At 36.1% G+C, this 23,048-nt stretch overlaps 1 protein-coding gene across 15 annotated transcripts in view; it reads right to left on the bottom strand.

Moving 5' to 3' along the window:
• Window positions 1-912: 912 nt before the first annotated feature.
• Window positions 913-23,048, bottom strand: part of NR2C2 (nuclear receptor subfamily 2 group C member 2) — a 46,567-nt gene continuing 24,431 nt past the window's right edge. For 10 of the 15 annotated variants that reach the window (XM_054837900.1, XM_054837902.1, XM_054837897.1 and 7 more), the window contains 9 exons: window positions 22,694-22,841; window positions 20,426-20,519; window positions 19,913-20,046; window positions 18,924-19,101; window positions 17,779-17,900; window positions 17,136-17,275; window positions 14,146-14,283; window positions 12,547-12,652; window positions 913-10,360 (listed from right to left, as the gene is read on the bottom strand). In XM_054837900.1, the coding sequence (XP_054693875.1) occupies window positions 10,186-10,360; window positions 12,547-12,652; window positions 14,146-14,283; window positions 17,136-17,275; window positions 17,779-17,900; window positions 18,924-19,101; window positions 19,913-20,046; window positions 20,426-20,519; window positions 22,694-22,841 (1,235 nt within the window). In that variant the 3' untranslated portion in view covers window positions 913-10,185. Of the gene's footprint in view, window positions 10,361-12,546; window positions 12,653-12,685; window positions 13,651-14,145; window positions 14,284-14,303; window positions 14,867-17,135; window positions 17,276-17,778; window positions 17,901-18,923; window positions 19,102-19,912; window positions 20,047-20,425; window positions 20,520-22,693; window positions 22,842-23,048 lie in introns of those variants that run through there. The other 5 variants (XR_008578774.1, XM_054837905.1, XM_054837909.1 and 2 more) reach the window with 5 other exon arrangements.

Below are 23,048 nucleotides of genomic sequence, written 5' to 3'. Positions count from 1 at the left end.
GCTCTGTCAAATGCAAAAAATGCATTTTGTGCTGAAGAAAAATTTGCCTGACTTGATGTGTGCGTTCATGCCACAGGATATACAAATGTTCTGAAACATTTCCGGCATGAAATGCTGTCAGTGCACACCGATCTTTAGTAACATCCTTCTGAGCTCCTGTCATCTCTTCTAGATGCTCTACAGCTAGAATAAAAATTTCAATGGTCTGTTGCATGGACACAATTTCAATTGGCAGAGGATCAACCTTTTCAAACTTAGGCAACAAAACCTTCTATTTGACTGCAGGCCTCTAAATGAAAAGGACCTTTCTTATTTTTACATGCATGTTTTTCTTGTAGACACCTGGATTTGACAACTGAAACCTAAAGTCTGATTAGCCTTATTTCTGCTAAGTGAAACTTGTCCAAGTTGTAGCTTCTAATAGCAGCAACAAGAAATGAAGTTAACTATCTATCTTCTCTATATAAATATGTGTGGTGCATCTCAACCTTGTTATTTATAAAATGGAGGACACATTTACTGTGGGAAGGGAACTAAAACAAGACCCAATGCATCACCTTAATTTAAAAACTGGGGAATAGGAAGGAGCTACCAGATTAATAGCTAACTACCTCCTCAAAAAAACTGAGAAAAACAGAAGGCTGAAGATGATTAATTAAAATCATTAGGAAAAGGTCCTTCTCCTTCTCCTAGAAGTAGCTCCCTGGTGTCAGTAAGGTTCATGGGATTTACCTTCTGTCTTAGACCCAGTTAAATCACTCATAAGATAACCGCTATAATGAAGGGGAAATACTGTTTCTCCCTAAAAGATAGTAAATTATGTATTTATTTGCTTTAGACACCTAATGTTTAAGAAAAAATTAAGTGAACTTGAAAATAAAACTCAAGAATGCATTTATATTTGTAATTCACTTTAATGGTATAAACCTCATTTAGGTAGTATTAAGCCACAACAATATAATGCCACATTTAAACAGCATTTAATAAAATGCATAAGCTAAAATCATGCACTGCAATACTCTATATACAAACACAACAATGCAAATTCCTCTTCATGACTGAAGACATTGATTAGATATAAAATTCAGATTAAAAAAAGTACATGCTATTATTTTGAAATGCTATCACATGTAACAATGTTGATATCACAAAAGCAGCTGTGAGAAATTAACAACTTTTGCAAGGTTTTTAATTTGAAATTAAAATATAATAACATAAACAAGTTTCCTAAATTATAATGAACAGAAACTTCCAGAAAATATCCCAAGGAATTAAAAAAAGATGATTCCTTTTATAAAAATTTGCTACTTTTGTAGGAGCTCAGAACTCCCTGGTATGCGAAATAGATACAACACACAATGTGCAGTTTTTCAGTTATGAAATTGTTTGAACACTGGCTTGCAATGTTTTTTGGAGTACAGATTAATTATTAAAAATGGAAATTCCCACATTTAATGTTGATTCCATGTATGAGAAATGTAACATATATATGCTCTGTAAGTAACATGTTTTCTTCTTAAAGAATATCCTTTTCATTGGAAATTTATTCAGTCCTACTTTTAACCCACAATCATCAAATATATTTTAAAATGGACCTGTGCCTTATTATCATTTATCTAAGATCATTAAAAAATGTATGAGAAGCCAGTTATTATGGGGTGTTAGATACCTGGCAATAGGTGTGCTTCTCAGACTTTTGCTTTCTGTGATCAAATACAGAAAGCTGATTTCACATTTCAGAGTTTCCATAGAATATTACAACAGAACCTTTATTGTCACTTAAATTTGAGTGCATTTTGTCCTTCAAACATGTATGTAAAACAAGGTCACAATTTTAAAACATGCTCTTTTTTCTAGAGTCACAATTGAATTTTTAGAGAGATTCAATCCTGATCAATAGCCCAACTGGCTTCCTAATCTTTAAAAATGTTACTGCAATACAATGACATTAACAGACATTCAGGTTTCCATTCAGCCTTTAAAGAGGAAAGCAAACATCATTGAAACAGCACTGATTGTCAAGACACCAGTGAAGGACCATCTGTCACAGGAATTCCTGCCATTGATTTAAAACAATTTTCCTGCTGAAATCCTCAAAAATAACGTTTGAAATGTTAAAATGGATGTTTTACAGGGTTGGGGGTTTTTTTTCTGTATTTGAAACAAAAGCTTACAAACAATTACTAGATGATACAGCAAGAAACAGAGAACATTCTTAGCATTTTCCATAGCAAAGACTTACAAGCAGAGGGCCTGACTCTGGGAGAGACTTGTGTTTTACTTTAAGCACGCAAGAAGCTCACCTTATTTTAATTGGTGTCTGCTCATCTGCTTAAACATACACAAGTCTTTTTTGCCACATTGAGTACCAAAGATGGAAATAAATGCCCAGAAAGTTCCGCTTCACCTTTTTAATATGACAGAAACAAGACTTGCTGAACTACTCCCTTACGTGGTCTGTGAAATGCCTTGAAATGTGAAAAAAAAAAAAAGTTAATAGAATTACTTTTACAGAAGGCTTCCTTCGTAATTAAGTCATCAGAAGGGAAGAGGAATAAGAACTACTTATATTCAATAATTTAAATGTTTGAATACTCCCTATGAGTAATAAATTGTCTTACTGCAAGTCTGATTTCTGAAATGCTCCAAAGTGCCCAGCTCCCATTATATGTCTGTCTAACTATTCACTGGCAGATATCTACACGTCAAATGAGAAAAGTAAAGGGAGTAACATAAAAGCCAGAAAATTCATGGAATATATTTGTCAGTTCTGAACAGAAAACACTAAATTCAGGCTGGGTTTAGAAAAAGGTGCAAAGCTCTGATATTCATGAGGATTTAACTGTTTAAGCAATGCTTAGTTTGGGCTAAGAAAGGAAAACTAGGAAGCTCTGGATTAGCAAATGAATGAAAACCTTGAACATATAGAATGGTATGAACATGGCTACATATCTGTACATATATACATACACTACACACTTTCTATACACTGTACATAAGATATTTAGACAGATAGGTATAAACATATACATTCATACACACATACATACAACTATGTACATATGCATTAGCTGCTCAAGTGAGTTTTAGAATTGAACATGCAGAAATGCACAATGGTGGGAGGCACAAAATAAAGATGTGTAAAAAAAACAAATCAAACCCTTTAAAAAGAAGGAAGACAGGCATGAATTTAACAGTAATAAGCCATTTTCAAAGCATTCATGTAACTCAGAGGACCAATCAGGCAGTGGGAATTATGGAACATTATGACAGTATTATCTGTGATGAACTTAGTGTAACGTCACAACAAAAAGCTGAGTAATAAGGTAATTCTAGGGTCTGATGTTTTCCAAGTCTAATATATTTAGACTTGGAGCATTTAAACTTAATGAAGAATTTAACTTGCAACCTCAGTATAAATAACGTGTGGGGTTTTTTTTTTCCCCCACAAATAATTTCCCATATAATGTTGGTAACATTGATTGCAGCAGAAGTAGGGTTGTTGTATTGTCTAACAAGAGGAGGTATGGTATTTGTCATCAAACGATAAGCCTAAACTTAGTTCAGGAAAATGTACTGTTAAAATGACTCAGCAACTTTAGAATTAAAAGGTGCAAAAAATAAATGTTTTCATTTTCTCCCCTTTTCCATGCCCTCTTGGCAATTTTTCAGATAAAGCTGTTTTTTTTAAACTAATTTTCCATCATTCAAGATCTAATAGGTGCTGATAATTTGTCCATCTTCTGCCCCCTACTCTCCTCTATATGGTGAACATGGCCTCATTTTGTTGATTCTCCCTGCGTATATGGAGGCATTAGGACTGCATATGTTGTGTGCTGCTCTCACAGCAGGCCTATGCTTATCATCAGAGCAAACCACTGCAGCAGCTGTTCTGTTGCTGTACGGCAAGTGTGGCAAACTACTGGGACAGATGGGAACCTCCTTCATTTGCCTGGTATTTCTGCTTTTTCTGTTATGGGCAAGAGTAGATGAAGAAGAACCAACCTACCCTGCTTTTGCACTGAAGTAACTGAAGAAGAGGAGAGGGATTTCAAACAGAAAACCAACATTTTAACTTTTTCTTTTTTTTTTTTTTTTGTCTTTTCAGGGTGATATCATCCTGTAAGTATTTGCTGGTGCACCTATGTATGTCTGATTGACCTGCCAGTTCTACTGCTCGCATGACCCAATTCAAACAAGGCTCCTGACTGGTGCTGTTATAGCATTAAGCTGCTTTCATAACTGCTTCTTGGGCAGTATCCTCAGCCTGATAATTTCCAGTTCCCTCTTTCTGGCTGAACTGTGTTCCTGAAACCCTTGCTACTCATGCTATTTGGTGCTTTTTAAAATTATCCCTTACTTATTAAACAGCAGGTAATCCAGGAAGAATCCTAACTACCCTCTTAATTTTAATGGGCAGGAAAACATACTGACATCTTCAGCATCTTGGATGAAATAATTCAGGAATCTGTGAAAGTCCTGTGTCTGTTATACACAACAATGAAAACACTGAAGTGTTTTACAGTTTCTGACAAAGACGACAGTCAGGACACTCATTTTGCCTAAAATCTTCAGCCCTGATTTGTTTTCCCTATCACACCTCAGAATATGCCCTTTGCCAAAGAGTACTATTATGATAACGCAGAGCCAGCTGTATTCAGCACAGGAATCTTGAGTCAGTGCTATTCACTGGAGGCACTATGGCTGCCCTGAGGGCCAAGTGCTTCAGATGATGGTAAAAAGAGACTTGGTAAATGATACCAAGTAATCAATGGTGACCAACTATAGTTTCTTGCCCCAGAGTGCTCTGAAAACTAAGCCTCCTTAATCATCTAACTTTTTAAGGCAGCTAAAATAAGGCTTGTATGATCTCTTTCAAGGATATCTCCTTGGAGATTATTTTTTCCTCTTCTACCAGTTTCATGCCAGAGTAACTCCACTGGCACCAAAAGCATTGTATCTAATTTACAAGCAGTGTAAATAGGCAGAGAAAGATGACTTTTGCACACGATCTCAGTTCTGTGTCTCTTTAGTCCATTGGAAGTAAATTAAGGGAAGAAAAGTAGTATACTTTCTTGCCCTTGTCAGAGATGCAATAAAAATCATTATTACAAAGCTAACCCAAAATTCTCCTACACAGTTATTGATCATTCTACAAGATTAAAATCCAGTTCCTTCTCAAAGGAGTTGGAAAACAAATGAAGCACATGGAGAAGGGACATTATTGTCTCATTATCACTCCCTGCATGCCCCAGTTTCAGTCAGCACAGAATTCTAACATTTGTCTGCATGAATTATTACCAATATACATATGTACTCAAGATAGACCTAATAAGATAGTTTATCTCTATATTTCTACCAAGTTAAGATATTTTCATTTCAAGAGCAACAGAAACAGGACATCGAAAATTCTGGAGAGAGTGAATTTTAGGCACTAAGTAGACCTTCAGTGAGATGTCACTTTTCTTAGAATCACTTTCAGACTGTGATCTGTTGACTCCTAGTTCTGTAAACACAAGTTTGGCCTTTATGAAAACAAGCTATTTCCATACTTAAAATCAATAAATAGTTTTTCAATAATTGTTACAATAATTAAAAAAACCTCTCCTGTCCCATATTCAGAAGCAAAAGTTTGCACTTGCAAAGAAGAAACAAAATGAAACTAATTTAAAAGTAAAGAGAGTAAGAGTAGCCTGTTAACATCTTCCAGTTACTGGCAGGGGGGATGAAACAAACCTCAGAAATGGCAAGAACTGCATATCAGCATTGTAATATTTTCTGCAGAGATAGTTTAAAACTTGCTTGAGTCTGCAGCTGTACTGTGTACATTGGTCTACCTTCATTATCTTAGAGTGGCCTGAAAGCCCAATCACCAGAAGAGGCTGAAAATAACATCAAAGGTTAACATAGAGCGAGAAAAACTTTGTGAGGCCCATTTTCCTTAGATGTGCCTTTTTCTATTGCTACCAAGCAACACCTGAACTGTTGGCAGAAAGAATCCATCAGTTCTGTGCCTCTTGAACATCCATCTATTGATAGATGGATGTTCAATATTTCTATTGATCTACATACAAGGAAAAGATTTCTTCAAATGAGCTAAAATAGCTTCACTGCTAGATTATATCTAGGTCACTGATAGATTGGCAGCTTCACTGCTTGATACACCCAGAGGGTTGTACTGCCATTGAGAGGTACCTTGACAGGCTGGAGAAATGGGTCAACAGGAATCTCATACAGTTCAAAAGGGGGAAGAAGTACAAAGTCTTGTCCCTGGGGAGGAACAACCCCAGGCACCAATATATGCTGGGGGCCACCCAGCTGGAAAGCAGCTTGGCAGAAAAGAACCTGGGGGTCCTGGTGGCCACCACGTTGAACATGAGCCAGCAACGTCCCCTTGCTGCACTGAAGGCTAATGATATCCTGGGCTGCGTTAGGCAAAGTGTTGCCAGCAGATAGATGGAGGGGATCCTTCACTTCTACTCAGCACTGGTGAGGCCACACCTGGAGTGCTGCGTGCAATGCTGGGCTCCTCCGTGCACAAGAGACACGGAAACCTCAGAAAGAGCCCAACAAAGGGCCACAAAGATGATGAAGGGACTGGAGCACCTCTCCTGTGAGGAAAGGCTGAGAGAGCTGGGACTGTTCAGCCTGGAGAAGAGAAGGCTCAGGGGAGATCTCATCAATGTGTATAAATGTGTACCTGAGGGGAGGGTACAAAGAAGATGGAGCCAGTGGTGCCCAGGGACAGGACCAGAGGCAATGGGCACAAAATGAAACACAGGACGTTCCCTCGAACATCAGAGAACACTTTTTCACTCTGAGGGTGACTGAGCACTGGCACAAGTTGCCCAGGGAGGTTGAGGAGTCTCCATCCTTGGCGATATTCAAAAGCCACCTGGACATGGTCCTGGGCAACTGGCTCTAGGTGGCCCTGCCTGAGCAGGGGGGTTGGACCAGATGACCTCCACAGGTCCCTTCCAACCTCAACCAGTCTGTGATTCTGTGATTACACTTGAAATTTAGCACAAAAGAGCCCTGCTGCACTGGAGAAGATGGTTTATAGTTTTATATGGCAGGGTTTTAAGTGATTCCTTTCAGTGTCTCTCCATCATATGCCAAATTTTTGGCTTATTTTTATGACAGCCCTTGAGCAGCATTTGAGAAAGAACTGTTATGTTATTCATCACATCTATCTTCTTATTTATAGCTAATATTCAAATATGCAAAACATTTTACATTCTGAATATTTCTTAAGCTCTAGGATCTAACATCTGCTGTCCAAATTTCTACAATCCAAACTGTTAGTCTTGGAATCAAAATAGCATTAGTGAAAGTACTTTTTGTTAATGGCATAAGGACTAAATTAGCTTGGTTCTGACTCACGCAAGCCAGCAAATCATGCTGCTGCTGATATACAAAGAGAGACTTTTATAGGTTTTCGATGGTAATATCAGGATCTTAAGTATGGAACTGCTTCATTTCATCTATTAAATGCATGCACAATAAACCAATCCTAGATATGGATTGCATTGTTGTTACTTCATTTACACAAATGAATATTTTATCCCTAATGTCCAGGGAACTATTTGCAGAATAAGTGACTACCAGAGATGGATCAAGGATATAATTATGTGGCCTTGCATTTGTAGGGAGTATAGATTATTTGTAAACAGAGCTGCATGATATTTAACATTTTGATTTACAAATGTAACACAATGCATGCATTTTAAGTTTTATTTAACATGATCCCTCTGCTCCCAAAAAACTGGAGTGGTTTTATTTTGTTTCCTGAACTGTTATGCTCACAGCACAAGCAAGAAAAATTAGGAAAAGAGATTTTTGCACAGAAAATGGGGCCCTTTTACTTGAAAAATTGGAACTTAAAATGATGTTTGTCATGAAAAAGCCAGCTGGTATGTATTCAAATTTGGAAAAAAAAGATCCAATGGCTAGTTTTTGTGCTAAGGAATATTTCGTTTGTCATTAACAACGCTTACTTATCTGCTTACATGATTTTTACAAAATACTGAAAGCAAATTAAACTGCATAATCTTTTTTTACAATGAAAAATATCACAATAATTTAATGCATACTGCTTTTAGAACAATGACATAACCCAATCAAATTTTAAGTTTTAACAAAAATGGCCACAACTCTTTCCAAGTTAGCTACTTCTTCTGATGTTGTTAATATCGCAATTAATTTTTAAGTTGTATACCCTTAAAACAGGGACTTTGCATCAAAGTGTTGACACAATCACACAAGAAGTCACACTGCAATAAAACAGCTCATAAAAAATTCTGTGTTACAGTTGACTTAACATTCAGAGTGCAGAACTTCCATCACATTAAAAGTATGACAATTTCATTTGCTGTAGCAAAAGCCGAGAGAAACGAAAGTTCAGTATTACAAATCTCTGCATGTATATTGGACTCTCTGTAACACCCTTTTAAGAAGATTCTGAATGCTGTAACAATGATAACTGTAGAAGACTTTAATGCATCCAGAAGATAAAATTAAATAGCCTTCCATGTCACAATGAGTGCTACAAACATGAGCCTCCTAATGAGAATGAAGTATACCAGGTCAGGACTTTTTATTACTTCAGAAGCCTCATCTAGAGCTGCTTAAGGTCTTTCAGCTACAATTCAGACCTTTAAAAGACACAAACACCAACCTGGTTGGCGTTTCTAAATAAATGTCAATAACAGAAGAAAAATAGAAGTGCTGAACTTATTAGATTTTTGCCATATAAAAATACACAAGTGGAAAATGCCTCTACCATACAAATAATTGAAATAATTGATGTATCTAATGAGCCAGGATCAGATGAAGGTATTAATTGCTATGACTTTTTGTTTAAACTCTTGTTGTTTAAAATATTTAATCTCAATAATAATAAATTATACTAAAATGAAAGCAATGCTAGCGCCTAATGGCCAATACTAGAAAACATGTTGATGGCTCATCACTCTAGACAATTAAAAATAGTAAATTTTATAAGTCCATGGTATATCAGTCATTAACTGCGTTAACTATATTTCAGTTTCAAACTCAGTCAATAGGAAGGTTGAGAGCACTGCAAAGCTGGAAGTGCTCAGTCAGGGAAGTGGAAGGAGGGAGGGGAGCACAAATACAGTAAGAGAGCTTTGTAATATACTCTTGCTGATAGCCAGAGGTTCTACACATTTCAGGTTTTAAATTGTACCTTTGGCTGGATGAAGAGGGTGTTTAGGAGTAGAGAGGAGTAAATTTGGAAATACAAAGAGCATACTCAGAGTGCATCACACAGCTCTACTTGAAGATGACGGTTCTTCCAGTTAATGACTGATTTTCCGCACAATCAAAAGGCTTCCTATTAGAATAACATTTGTCATGACTATATTGGTCTGAATAGAAACTTTAACAAACCTGAATATTTCATCATTACTCTGGCAAGAAATACATTTTTTCTCCTAGTTTGGGTAATTCCTGTAGCACATTATAGTCACTATGACTGCATCGTACTGTGAATTACATCTGCGCTAATTTAACAGAGTACAGTTTCATATAATGTGGATATCCAATTTAAGAATCCACATTAATATTTCACGTGTAACACAAGAGCAAGTGACTTGTTGTAGAATAAATGATTGTCTCCTGTAGCATTCTACATTTTCACAGAAATCACTAGCATTTTGACCGGGGACATATGCATTTTTTTCATTTTCCATACTCATAAGCAGGATATTGATGACGTTGTCGCTTTGACAAGAAGTGCTTACAAAGTGCTAGTATTATACCCTGGCATTTATTAGATATTAATTCCAAGGATATTTTTAAATATATACATACAGTTCTTTTTACTTTTAAAGTAATTTTATTACTAATCTCTGATATTATAAAACTCTATTTTTAACCACTGATAATTTCTAAATACAAAGCATGTGAAAAGTATGTTCAGTAATCTATAGCCTTTTAAATGAAAGGCATCAAAAATATTCCTTGTGGCAGAAAAGGTCCTATAGCAGGTCTTTTAAAAGCTGCTTAAATTTTGTCAACATCAGCAAACAGACAAGGAGAAATCTGACAGGAAACTGGTAACAAGTTGGAAATATCTGTACATACCAAAATGCTATTCTTTTAACTTTGTAATTGTATGTTTTTATGAAAGTTACTTTGATCCATCAAATTGTATTGTTCCCACTATGCAGATGCGCCAGTTATTTGACCATTATATTCTGCTGTTTCCATTTTGAGAATGTAGGGAATTATGCTGTCAATGGGAACATTTCCAATGAGACCAGTAAAAAATAGTTCCTCAGTAATGCTAGAGCTCATCAGCCTAAGTGCTGGCAGGCGAACTAGAATCCGGGCTAGCCTGAAAAAGAAGTTCAGTGGATTATAAATACATACAATACAAGTTCAAAATACTTTGTGGGTAAAAGAGCTGGATCTGCTTTTATTATTACCGTAACTCCTGAATGGGAGTAAAGAGGCGATTAAAGCCAACTGAGCTACCATAAAAAAAACGGTTACTTGTTTTTCTATCCTGCAGGTGAAATGAAAAGCTACCATCTTTCTTTGTGCTTTTCCACTGAAAAGGACATATTAACGCCCTTTGTAGACACAATGCGTGTATGTACAAACACACAATTCTCCTGGTCTGCTTTTGAAATTCCCAGCTCTGGAAGCACTTAATAGTTCAGGACAATGCTGAGACTAATAATATTCATACTGACTAGTGCACAATTTTAAGAGTAAAATGCTTAATTAAAATTTAAACCATAAACAGCATAGTCCTCAGTTGCCTAGCAACTTAATGACAAACCAGATAGCAAGAATGGGACTGGGTATGTATAAAAGGATAAGAGAATCTGCTTCTGATGAGAAAAGGAATTTGGAGGGATGTGCTGTTACTCATACATATTGCCAAATTCTGTGGTATTTTATGTACCAGGATGTTAACAGACATCCAATACAATGAAGTGATTGTATTAAATTTCTGACTTTAAATGTATTTGAAATTTAGGACAGTGATGAAAGCATATCTGCTGTGCTTGTATGGCAGATGTACATCACAAATGCCAAAATAAATTTATTTCCTGAACCAGAGCCATGTAATAGCAAACCTTAGGCAGCACTGAACACAGGTCTCTGGAAACTGCTTGAATATCTATGGAGAAAATATATAAGGTCCATTCTGCTAATATACCACATCTTGTAAACTTCAGGGGAAAATTGCAAAAAGATTCAAGCCATGCTGCTGTTTTTGTGAAAATTGTAACATTTGTGCTTTTATGTCAATTTGTGCCAGCATTCAGTTGCTCAGAAATAATCAGATTTGTACTCTAAACTTGATCTATGAGTGAGCATGGGGATATACAGAATATCAATTAAAATACAGGACATTGTTTGGGAAATGTAACACACTGATTTTCTTCCTCAAGCCACTATTAAGAGAAGTAAGTATATGGAACAAATTCTATATTTCTTTTTATGGCAGATATCCAGCTCTAACACGTCAAAACAGAATAACTGAACTGTACACAGAAGAAGAATGTGGGATTTGAGGATATTTCTGAAGTAGAGAATCCCATCTTCGCTGCATCTAACTGGCATGCCCTTTCTGTTGCCCCACACAATGTTAACTCTGTAAGATCAGTGCAGAAACCAGATTCTGAGATGGGAGAAGCTCTCTCTTTTACAGGCTTTTTTTTTTTTAAGTTATACTACCCTCAGACCTTGCTTAAATGCATGGGATTGCATGCTTCTTTCCATGGGGATACCTTTCACAGTATTAGAGAACATGTTGTAGGATATATTGCTAGACAGAAGTTAGAATTTCCCTTGCAGTGCAGAGAATCATTGAGTTGAAATTTAAAATAGTTTTGATGGAGATTATTAGAAAATAGGATAATTATTTCTAGCAAGTAAGAAACAGGAACAGTTGAGAGGTGAAGAAACAAGTTAGACACTTTCAAAGTCAAGCCCTTGGAAATTTAAAAAAAAAAAAAAGGAGAAAATAAGTAGTTCATGGGAACTTCTTATAAACAGAAGCTTAAGAGTTTGTTACTGTTCCCCGCATGTAATCCTTATTTTTCCAAGGTTTATAAACTGACACTTTTAATACTTTTCTGCATATGTAACTTGACAAACATTTAAAAGATGACAATCACCTTTTATTATCTCAAAGCCTCTTTGACAACTAACTTGAAAAAGGAGGCAGTTTGAATTAAGTAAGTTTGAGGCAGTTGAGGCAGTTATTCTTGAGACTTCTAATATAGTAAGTCTGTTTACCTTTGTAGACATGGCAACGAGACCCTCAAAAAAAAAAAAAAGGTACTCAAGCTTAATTTACATGGAAGAAGGTAGACAGCTATTCTTGCTTCTACCTATCTTTAAACAAACCTGCTTGCTTTTATAAATGAGGTTCTAGTTCTTTCTCATCAATAGTCAAAAAAGAACAGATGTCAAAAAAGGAAATTTTTACATCAATTATGTTATTTTGTACTTTAGCCAGCTACGGCCCACAACATTACTTTGGGTACTATAGACAATAAATACCTATAAGTATCTTCTGGATAGGTTTTTTGTACATAGTCCTGCAATTCCATCTGGGCCTTCTCCTGGAATTTTTCTATTTGGGTTGAACTGGTCAGACCAGGGTGATCTAAAGAAACAAAACATTTCTGTATGTCGATTGTTTCCCTATACATTGTGAAATATATGTAGTTATAAGATTCTCGCATTTAATTTCATTAAAATATTTCTCTGGTATTGTGCTGTTGAACATGTTAGCTGTATAAAGAAAACCACTCAATTGAACATTTGCTTCCTGGCTTTAGAATTAGCTTGCTCACTTTTCTCTCTACAGCTGTGTGTATTCACAAGAAAGTGGAAAAAGATTAAGCCTGTAGGTATGTACCAGGCAATGTTTCTAACCTTGCTTTTTAAAATGTGTTTGCCTCTGTGATTTTGACTAACTATGCTGACTGAGCCGTATCTAAGATTGTTCGCTTGACAGATCGATTTCTTGACCTTTCTGAGTCTGTCTCATGTTTTAATTCCAGCTGGCTCAGCTCCTCAAAGACAATCACGTGATTAGAAAAAAAACAGAAAATATGACATATCTGACTATGGCCAAGTATCTTCAGTGTTGTGTTCAAACTGCTCTTCCTTAAAAACAGGACAGAGCTAGCTTGAGTTTGGAGAGTTTCTTGCTCCTCCAACTTGAGTAAAAATCCTAATAAACCTAACCCTAATGGTACAATCTGCCAAAAAATTTCAAAAGCAAATTTCAGGACACCAGTATCTTCTAAGTAAATTAAGTTTTATTACAAAGAGAAAAATAACATCAATGCAAAAAATCCCTAACCAACCACCCATCCCTAACAAGATACACATTTCTTTGTATTTTGTTAAATTCAAAGTGGTAAAAACCTTTGGATTAAAGTAAATCATTTAAATTTCTGAGCAAGAGTTTCTCTTTCACTTAGCCTCTCAGCAGTTTTAAATTAACTTTTCTGTGTGCTAGCAACACCTTTGCTGAAGAGACTGTCACTTCCTATTTCTTTAATGTCCTTACCTTATCATTCCAGAAAATCTCAAGTGTCGTCTTTGAGTAAATCCTCGTATGTCAAACACTGTTGATCATGCTTTAGTTGTCTGCTGTCATTTTTTTGGTAACAAATGGAAGACAGCCTGTTTACATTTAATTTTGGAGATTTTGTGGAAGTTCCACATAAAATACAGTGGTATTTCTGCTCATATTTCAGCGACTCCTCTTATGAGTGTATTAAAATTGAAGCCAATTTCTTTTTGTCACTGTGAGAATGTATTTCCTCTAATCCTTCCTGCCATGTACTTCATCCCAGATAACTTATTACTCATAGTCTCAGCTGAAGGTAATCAAGAGTCTAGTCTTCTAAGGTGGGTGCACAGGAAATTCCTGATACATTGGAACTGTAAATAACGTGGATATGTTGCTCCAAAGTTATTTTTAAAACACATATTGTTTGTGATGAATCATCATGAAACAATCATTTTATCTGCAGCTTAACAGATCAGTCTCATCTCAAGACGTAGTCTCATTAAAAAAACTGCTAAAACATTAACATACTAATGCTTATCATTTAAAAAAGATATGGTTACTAAATTCCTTACCAGGGCTAAAGAGGACTATAGCTTTAAGGTATGCATATTCATATCCATCAATGTCAAGCTTGGCCATGCTGTTACAGAACTCCTGAAGTTTCCAGATGTGTTCCATGACTTGCTTTATTCTGTCTCCAGAAAGTTTATCTACAAAAAGATATTGCTTACTATTTTATGTGAGCTCAAGTATATCTGATATATTAACCAATATCCTTTTATAAAACCAAGTCTTTTGTGTCATTTGCTATCTTAAAACCACTTAACGTATAAGGATGGCCTGAATGATTATGGAAATGTAGATTTATAAAGCTGAGTCTGACATAGGGCTAGCAAACAGAATGTTAACTCTTGCATAATTTTGCCAGTACAGCATAATCTGCAACACCACTATTATTCCAGTGATATACTGTTCTGAGCAGGCTTTCAAATTATGGTGAATTATTCTACAATTGGCTAGTGATTCTGGGAATGAACAGAAGCACAAAACAAATACTATCATGCAATCCTGATTTTAAATTCAAACAGTATTGAGTTAGCTTTTTCAGAAGAGAATGCAAGAGCAGTAATGACAGTGCTACTTTTTCCTCTATCTGTACTTTTAGAAGTGAATTTTTCATTTACTATGGTAGTCTTTTTTTCCTTCCAAAGGGGTAAATTCACTCAAATACACATCCACAGATTCTTCCATCATTTGAAACATCACGTTCCTTATGTTGGCTTCATATTCTTTCTTAAAATGTCGATTAAAAAAAGATCTTATATTATTTGTGGGTAAGTTACAATTGAGGGTATTAGCTGCTCAGCTAGGGAGAGAGATATTTCTATTTTGGTAAATATAGCTTCTCTCTGACTGCATATCTGCAGACTAGTCAAGGGATGAAAACCTTAGAGATTACATTAAGACAAATCTTTGAATATATAATTACTACTATCAAACTTCAGAGGTAAGTCAATTCACAAGGGATGAAACTTTTTCTTGAGAGACACATTAGAATCCTTTTATTCCAGTCATGACCACTAATGCTAGTATTTCATATCATTGTAACTTAAGTATTTTACCTTTGTCTGTACAGCTAATAGTGTATATGATTGCTTAGGCCCGTGTGCCTTAAACTGAATCTTTGATGTAATTTATAATTATTTTACGTATTTTCTGAAACTGCAGTAAAACGATTGAACAGAAGAAACATTTTTTTGCACAATGTCTTAAAATAAGAATGAAAGCACAATCTAAATTTCTAAAATACATGAATTGTGATATGAGTTCTTAGTTACTCAAGATGGATCAAGGTAGACATGATGTAATGTTTTTATTTCTGTATTGTGGGAAACAATGGTGCAGAAATACTCAGAAAAAGTGAGCTTGAATTCCAGAGTTTCCAAATAGCCTCATCACTAATATGCTTCCTAGGTGAAGTTCTGAAATTTCTTCACTTTGTTTTGAATTTTAAAGTTATAGTACACAATAGAATATGATAACTTTGCAGAATAGATAAATAAAACAAATCATCCTCTTTTCTTGGCCAGTCTCAGGTAACACAGTATGACTGGAAGTATAGGTTGTAGAACAAATTTAATTTTTTTTCTTTTTTGAGACGTGGGAATAGAAGTGGAGCCAGCTTAAGGATGTAATAGCCCCATCACTTCTCCACAAACTCAGTGCCTGGGGTGTAGGTGGAATAGACAGCTCTTTTTATTCTGACAGAGATACAAGTAAAAGCCTAACCCTGTGCAGAACATACAATGTGCATGTTTCCCTATTGGTCTTTTAAACTCTCACCTCTCTCTCTGTGCAGGTAAGGAGCGTTAGTTTGTTGTATTTTGAGGACTGTCTAGGCTCTCTTAAATTACAAAAAAAATGCCCCTCAAAAAACCACAAACTATACTCATTATGAAAGCATACTGTTCTTTTAAGAATCAAATTTCTAATTTACTTTATCACAGTGAAGCTAATAAAGTAGATTAAAACAAATGTACTTTACTAGGACTGAAGGATATTAAACATTTTTTTCAGATTATCTATTTTTGTACATTTTATAGTTCTACAATCAAGTTTTACTCTCCTCAGTAAAAGCCTATTTTCTAATTTTTGCTGTGTGCACAATAATGACACCACAAAAATCATCAAACATATTGGTACCAAATAGTATTCTGTAACTACTTCTAACTCACATTTAAATTTAAGCTAGCTTTCATGTAATATGCTGTGTTTGCAGAGTTTAAACCTCTAGTATTGGTTTTTTCCTATTAAAAATGCAATGTTATTTTCATGCTAATCAATCATATTGATTGAGAGCATTCTTAAAGAAAAGAATGAAAAAAAGCAACCATAACAGATTGTAATCCATTCTAGATAGTCATCATTATCAACAGGCCAACACTGAATTTAAAAAATAAAATTACATCAGTCTTCTTAAGAGTGTCAACAAAAGAGGTTGTTTAATGCTTTGGAGGGTACTTCAAAATACATTAATCATTACTGCACTATAGCGGTATCCAAAACCATTATACTTGCAAGAATATTCTTGTGATACTTGGCAAATGCTATAGTTTTACACTGACAAGAGGAGAAGGAAAGTTCTGAAAGGAAAAAAAATCTGGTGTGGTTTGGAAGACCTCCTCATTATTCTAAGAGAAAAAAAACCCAAACACATCTGGATGGGAGGGAAGCTCTGTGAGCACACCCAACTTTAGAATGTACTTGTCTTTCTCTATACTGCCAGCCAGATGTAGAAGACAGGAGCATATGTTCTCCAGCCTTATCCTCATTTCCTCTATGGACACTTCTATCCCACAGAGATCTCTGTGAGGTCAGTGCAACAAAAGTTGTAGATCACCAGAGGAAAGGTAATTATGCAAGAGAAAGCTTCTCCTTCCTCTGGATCCTGGGAAACAATTCTGCCACCAATTAGGAAACAACTCGTGAGACATGTTATACAAATGTCCCTGTAGTGTTGACAGGACTGAAGACCTATAAGAATCACACACTGAAAACGTACCTTCCTGTATGCTGTTCTGGAGATGGTTGACAATAGCTGCTAGGATAGTAGACAGACTCATCACCTGTGCACACTGTGCCAGGCCTAAGGTAAACAGCTCATTCCAGCAGGCACGCACAAGGCTCGTATTGCAGTCCTGCCTATAAACAACAGAAAATCATACAACGGTGGGTAGTTTTCATATCAGGTTGGTATTGCCCTATGTGTAATTATATTAATTATAACAATTAATAATAAGGATTAACGTATTCCAAACCACTTTACTAAAAGGCATATACTAGCATATTTCAAAAAGGAAAAAGAAGTGATAGGCCAACTACAGGAAACCATTTCAGGTTTTCTGTAGAGTGGTGCTCACCAGTTCTTTACCAAGATATATTTCTACAAATTAAATGCTTGCTTTTGATTCAGCTTTAGCTTCTGTAACTGCAGTAACATCAGATATTGTAGTTATCCCCCTCCTCTGCCATCTTCTATTTTATTGTTCAAAAAGGAGAATATTGCATAGTCTTCACACATTTTAAAGAATTCATTAAAAATTAGACAATACCATCATTTAAAAATTAAAAAAAGCTGACAAGTGTTCAGATCAGTGCTTAAATTCATTAGAAAGGAAATCGTTCAACAGAATATGTCCATTTACCCAAGAGCTTGAAATGCAGGTATGGACCTAGCCCAGTGCATAGAGAGGAAAAGTAGTCGTGATGCTGACTCACAGATGTAGTGTACATTAAGGTATTCTGGCATTGGACTGGGCATTGTCAGCTGCAAAAAATAAACGTACAGTACAATATACACAGTTCAGACATAAACCAGATTTTATTATCAATGAAATAACCAGCAAAAACATTCAAACTACTCTCATAGTCTGTCATAGTCAACTGTGTGACAAGAAATTGTCAAAGGAAAACTACTAAACTGAGTAAATACTCATTATGACTGGTAAGGAATGCAAAATGGGAATGGGAGACAAGAAATTATGTGGGAGAGAGCTCAAATGTTTCCTTTTAAAATGTTTTAATAGTCATTTAACAATAATTAAATCTATAAATTTCATTGCTCTGTGGAGCATTGGCTAGCATCGCAGTACTATAAAAGATCATTTAAAACTTTTAAAAAAGAAGCAAAATAAAATCTCAAATCTAAATATCTAAAATGGGAAAGTCATGTAATAGGAATCTACAATCACAAAACCTCATTAATGGGAATAAGCAGGTTATGATAAAAGTTTGACTACATTAAGTATTACTTATTTCAGTAATGATCTGTGTATTTCTTGAAACAGTGCAATGTGATTACAGCAAGGTGAACACCCTTATTTCAAGCACACTGTTTATCAACATGTGTGTGTGTGCATTCAGTTGAAGCGGAAGCATCTCCAAAATACAAGACCTTTTCCAGTGGTCGAACAATAAACGTCTAAGATGGCACTGTAACCTCTCTATATATGAAGGAGCCTTTTAGCTGAAAATTTTAAACTGTCTAAAATTATAAATTAAGAAAGACAGCATACTATATGGATGATACGGAAAGTGGTTATCAACAGCACTGGAAAGTGAAATAAATTTTAAAGCATCCTTCTGTCTATGAAAAGGTCTTAGGAAATAACACCTATACTCTTTAGATGCAGCAATGCAAGAGTGAAAATTGTATTAGAAGCTTTGTAACAGCAGCTGTTATCCTAGATTATATTGCCAAAATTAAATATAAGAATAAAGAAAACAGAGTACACTAATTTTGGGTATGTCTTCAGTGTGTGTTTAGTAAGACATTTAAAGAACCGCATACCTTAAATGTGACATGTGTATCTGTAAGTAGGGGTCCTTCCACTTCAATAATTGGTGTTGACTGATCTCTACTGATTACATGAATATTCCCCCCTCCTGTAGGATCCACCCCATCTGCCAAGTTATGAGCTGCTGTACCATCTGTAGTATTAAGTGCTTTAGCCAAAGTATCAAATGCTCTGGGGGGGGAAAAAAAAAAGCAATAAACAATGAAAGAGTGCTTCCTTACACCTTAAAAAATTTATAGTGGTGGTCAAATTAAATGCTATAAAGCATTTCCACTTAGAGGTAACATATACCGGAACTGTTTATGCTAAGACACAAGGTCAGACTTTTCCTTACAACCTGGCACCTCTGTACTGTTCAGACATTAATAAAAGGAATACATCTGCCCATATATCGCTGGTAAAAGATCTCCCCTGTAAAGGAAGAGATCAAGCTCTGCTGGAAATTTTACAATTCCATGTTCCTTTTTCCCGTTTTTCTCATTAATAAAGACAACAAAGACTTCAAACTCTTTCTAAACATTAAAAAAATAAAAGTTTATTAATCTTAAAGTTTAACTACATTTTCCCTACATTATTAGCAGGTATTATGGCAGCACAATCTCAAAAAGAAATCTGCAGTAATACAGACCCCTAAAGAGCAGGGCTAAGGGCACGAGCATTGTGCAGGAGAAGCTTCCACATAACAAGCCTATCAAATAAAAGCGTACTAAAGTGTTGCTATTCTCAGAGTCTCTCAAGATCACAAACTAGTCATTTATTATTATTCTGAGTATGAAATCTGGTCTAGCTTCAGAACACTACATTTATAACAGGACACAGAGGACAACAGCCAAACCTGGATTTCTAAAGAATTGGTTTTGTGTTTCTAAGTAGGGGGCAAGCTCTACTGTGTTTGGTGTTATGATGCCAAATTACTTTAATGTGTAAGTATATACCATATAAAATACAAACTGCTAAATAACATGCAAATATAAAGGCATACCGTGTAATCTCACTTGCAGATTGCTCTTCTTGTTGAACTTCAGAAGTATCTCCATTATTTAGTGACTCACTGAGATTAGCAAGAGATGTTACAACATTTGCTAGTGTTCCTAAAGCACCCTGGCTTGTTTCAGCCTAAAAAGGAAGAACCATACTAGCAGATCAAAATTATAGGCGATGTATCATACATAAATTTTTCCCATTTTTAATCTTTGTGTTCTTTTTTCCTTATGTACCTTTTCCTTCCTCCTGAACACCTACAGGAAGAACAATGGCTACAATGATCTTTAAATTGTATTGTAATCATCAATCCTAGCCCCAGTTGACATATCACATGGGGAACTAGCTGTGACAGAACTTTTGCAGAAATATGCCCGTGAAAAGAAATCATGCTCATGTTGATCAGCTTCTTACCTCCATTTGTACAGATCTTCAGACTTACCCAACCTTATCTTCTCAAGAGCGAGAATTATTTGTGTCTATGTACATAGCTACTTAACCGAAAGAATAATACCTTGGAATCAGCAGCTAGGAGGACTGTACCATCATCCCTGATCAAAGGCTGCTGAATATTCACAAGCATTCCCGGATCAAGAAGACCTGCTGACCTGTTCAAAAGCATAAGACAGTCAATAGTATTTTACATTAATCGTAAGAATGTGTAACAACCTATGTCAGAATAAAAGAGATTAACAACTTTTAAATTAACAATTTAATGAAGCTCAGAATTTATTCATTAAGACTTAAGTTCTTCTGAAACCGTTTCCAAAAACTAGCTTGAGAGACAGAAAGACTGGAATATGTTTTTGTTTCCTGTGCAAAAGTAATGACTACTTCCCAAATAGATATCCTCTCATTTGCTTTTTATGCTGGTTTATTCTGTCTTAAGGAAAGATGTCTTCTCTTGTTCTCAGAAGTCATAGAACCAGAGAATGGTTTGGGTTGGAAGGGACCTTAAAGACCATCCAGTTCCAACCCTCCTGCCATGGGCAGGGACACCCTCCACTAGCCCAGGTTGCCCAAAACCCCATCCAACCTGGCCTTGAACACTTCCAGGGACAGGGCATCCACAACTTCTCTGGGCAACCTGTGCCAGTGCCTCAGCACCCTCACAGGGAAGAATTTCTGCCTCAGATCTCATCTCCATCTCCCCTCCTGCAGCTTCAGGCCATTCCCCCTTGTCCTGTTACTCCATGCCCTTGTCAACAGTCCCACTCCAGCTTTCTTGTAGGCCCCTTTAGGTACTGGAAGGCTCCTCTAAGGTCTCCCCGGAGCCTTCTCTTCTCCAAGCTGAACAATCCCAATTGCTCGGCCTGTCCTCACAGGAGAGGTATTCCAACCCTCTGATCATCTTCATGGCCTCCTCTGGACTTGCCCCAACAATTCCATGTCTGTCTTGTACTGGGGACCCCAGAGCTGGACTCAGTAATGCAGGTGGGGTCTCATGAGAGACTTAATAGCTCTAGAGTTATGCATTAGACTGTGGAGGAAGGTATAACTGTGCATTCCAAGTTAGACAATGGATAGCGCTGAAAAAGTTATGTAAGAAAATATATTTTACATTCCAAAATACAGTCATAAACAGTCATGTAACCAAGGTCTACATAAAATCTCTGCTGCCTTTACTTCTACTGCTTTTTGAGCAAACTTCTTTTCCCTTTGCTGTATCTAATTTAGGGAGACAGTGTGAAGTCTTTACAGTCAGCAAGGATAAGTTTGTTACTTATATAACACTCCAAGTCTGCATAACCGAATACACATGCACGCATGACAGGTTCAGGCCACGGGGAATTTATTGTTTACGGGGCCTGAGACTAACAACTAACATTGTGAACTACCACAGGCAGCAAATTATCATGTGTTATGTAAACCTGAATCCTACATAGAGAAGAGAGAGTCACACTTAATGACTATAATATTGTTTGTAGGACTGTAAGGGATCTGTAGCACAAGGAAATCTAAAAGAAGCAAATGTGTTTGTGAACAATCTGACTTGCAAATGAGAACACTGAAAAACAATTCTCCAAGAAGTTTGCAGCCCAGTATTCCTAACTGCAGTGTCATTTGATCAACAAAGAATATATATATTTAAAAAATTAAATATATATATTTAAAAACCCTGAATATTGAGATCAAATATCTTTAGGTGGTCATTATCCATTCATAAACTAACTGGACTTACAGTTTTAAAAATGTGCTATTCAACGTAGAGTTCTTTTTTATTCTACTCAGAAAAAGACAAATCATATTATGAAATGCATTTCCACACCCACTGCCTATGGAGACAACTGAGAGCATGGGAACCATCTTGGAATATCTTCCATATAGTAAAAGGAAGCTGCTGTCATTTTGCTGTTGTTGAAAACAGACTCTTGGGATCTGAACCAGCAGTCACTGCAGTCTCTTTTACTCCTGTCTTTAAGAGAACGAAGATAGTCTGCTATTTGCAGATTTGATTTCAGAGAAGTGCTAACCTGAATGCATCGCAGCATAAGCCTACATGCTTTTTGCTTGAATATCACATATTTGCCCTGCCTGTGCTTTGACCTGGCTGGACAAGACCCAGCTCTGAACTGAAAACCACCCAAATGTGCTCAGACATAAAAACTTTCATGACAAGCAGAACATCTAGGATGGTCTTGGTAATGGAAACAGATGATTTGTGAACTGGAGCTCTTTTCTGTCCAATTCTTTAGTGCGGAGGGGAAAAAAAGAGTATAGGTGTGCCAGCAAAGTAATATGCACAAATAAAGACAAAGACCCATTAAACTGAGGTACTCACCGCGTCCCATCTTTATCTGCCACAAATGTTGGAGTTGCTATTAGAGGGCTTCGTAGATCTTTTCTGATATAGATTTTTTCAGTGGAAGCTGCACAGTTGGTTGGTTTTTCACGTTGCACATCAAAAGGCTTTCTTTCACTTTGAACCGCTACATTAAGATAGAAACATGCAGATTTGAAAAGAAATAATTCAACTGAAAAATACAAAAAGAAAGTAAAATTCTTACAGTAGGATTTCAGTTTGCACAGTTATAATGGTGTATCAGCTCAGTGCAAAACTGGAAATTTAATATGAAGACTGAAGAAACAGACTCCAATTTTACTATACCTGTGATTATGGACATTTTAACTAAGAA

This window comes from Grus americana, chromosome 11 (assembly GCF_028858705.1).
Source record: "Grus americana isolate bGruAme1 chromosome 11, bGruAme1.mat, whole genome shotgun sequence".
Classification (NCBI taxonomy): Eukaryota; Metazoa; Chordata; class Aves; order Gruiformes; family Gruidae; genus Grus; species Grus americana.
The sequence above is the reverse complement of the archived record's forward strand: the minus strand, read 5'-3'. Positions and strand labels throughout refer to the sequence as shown.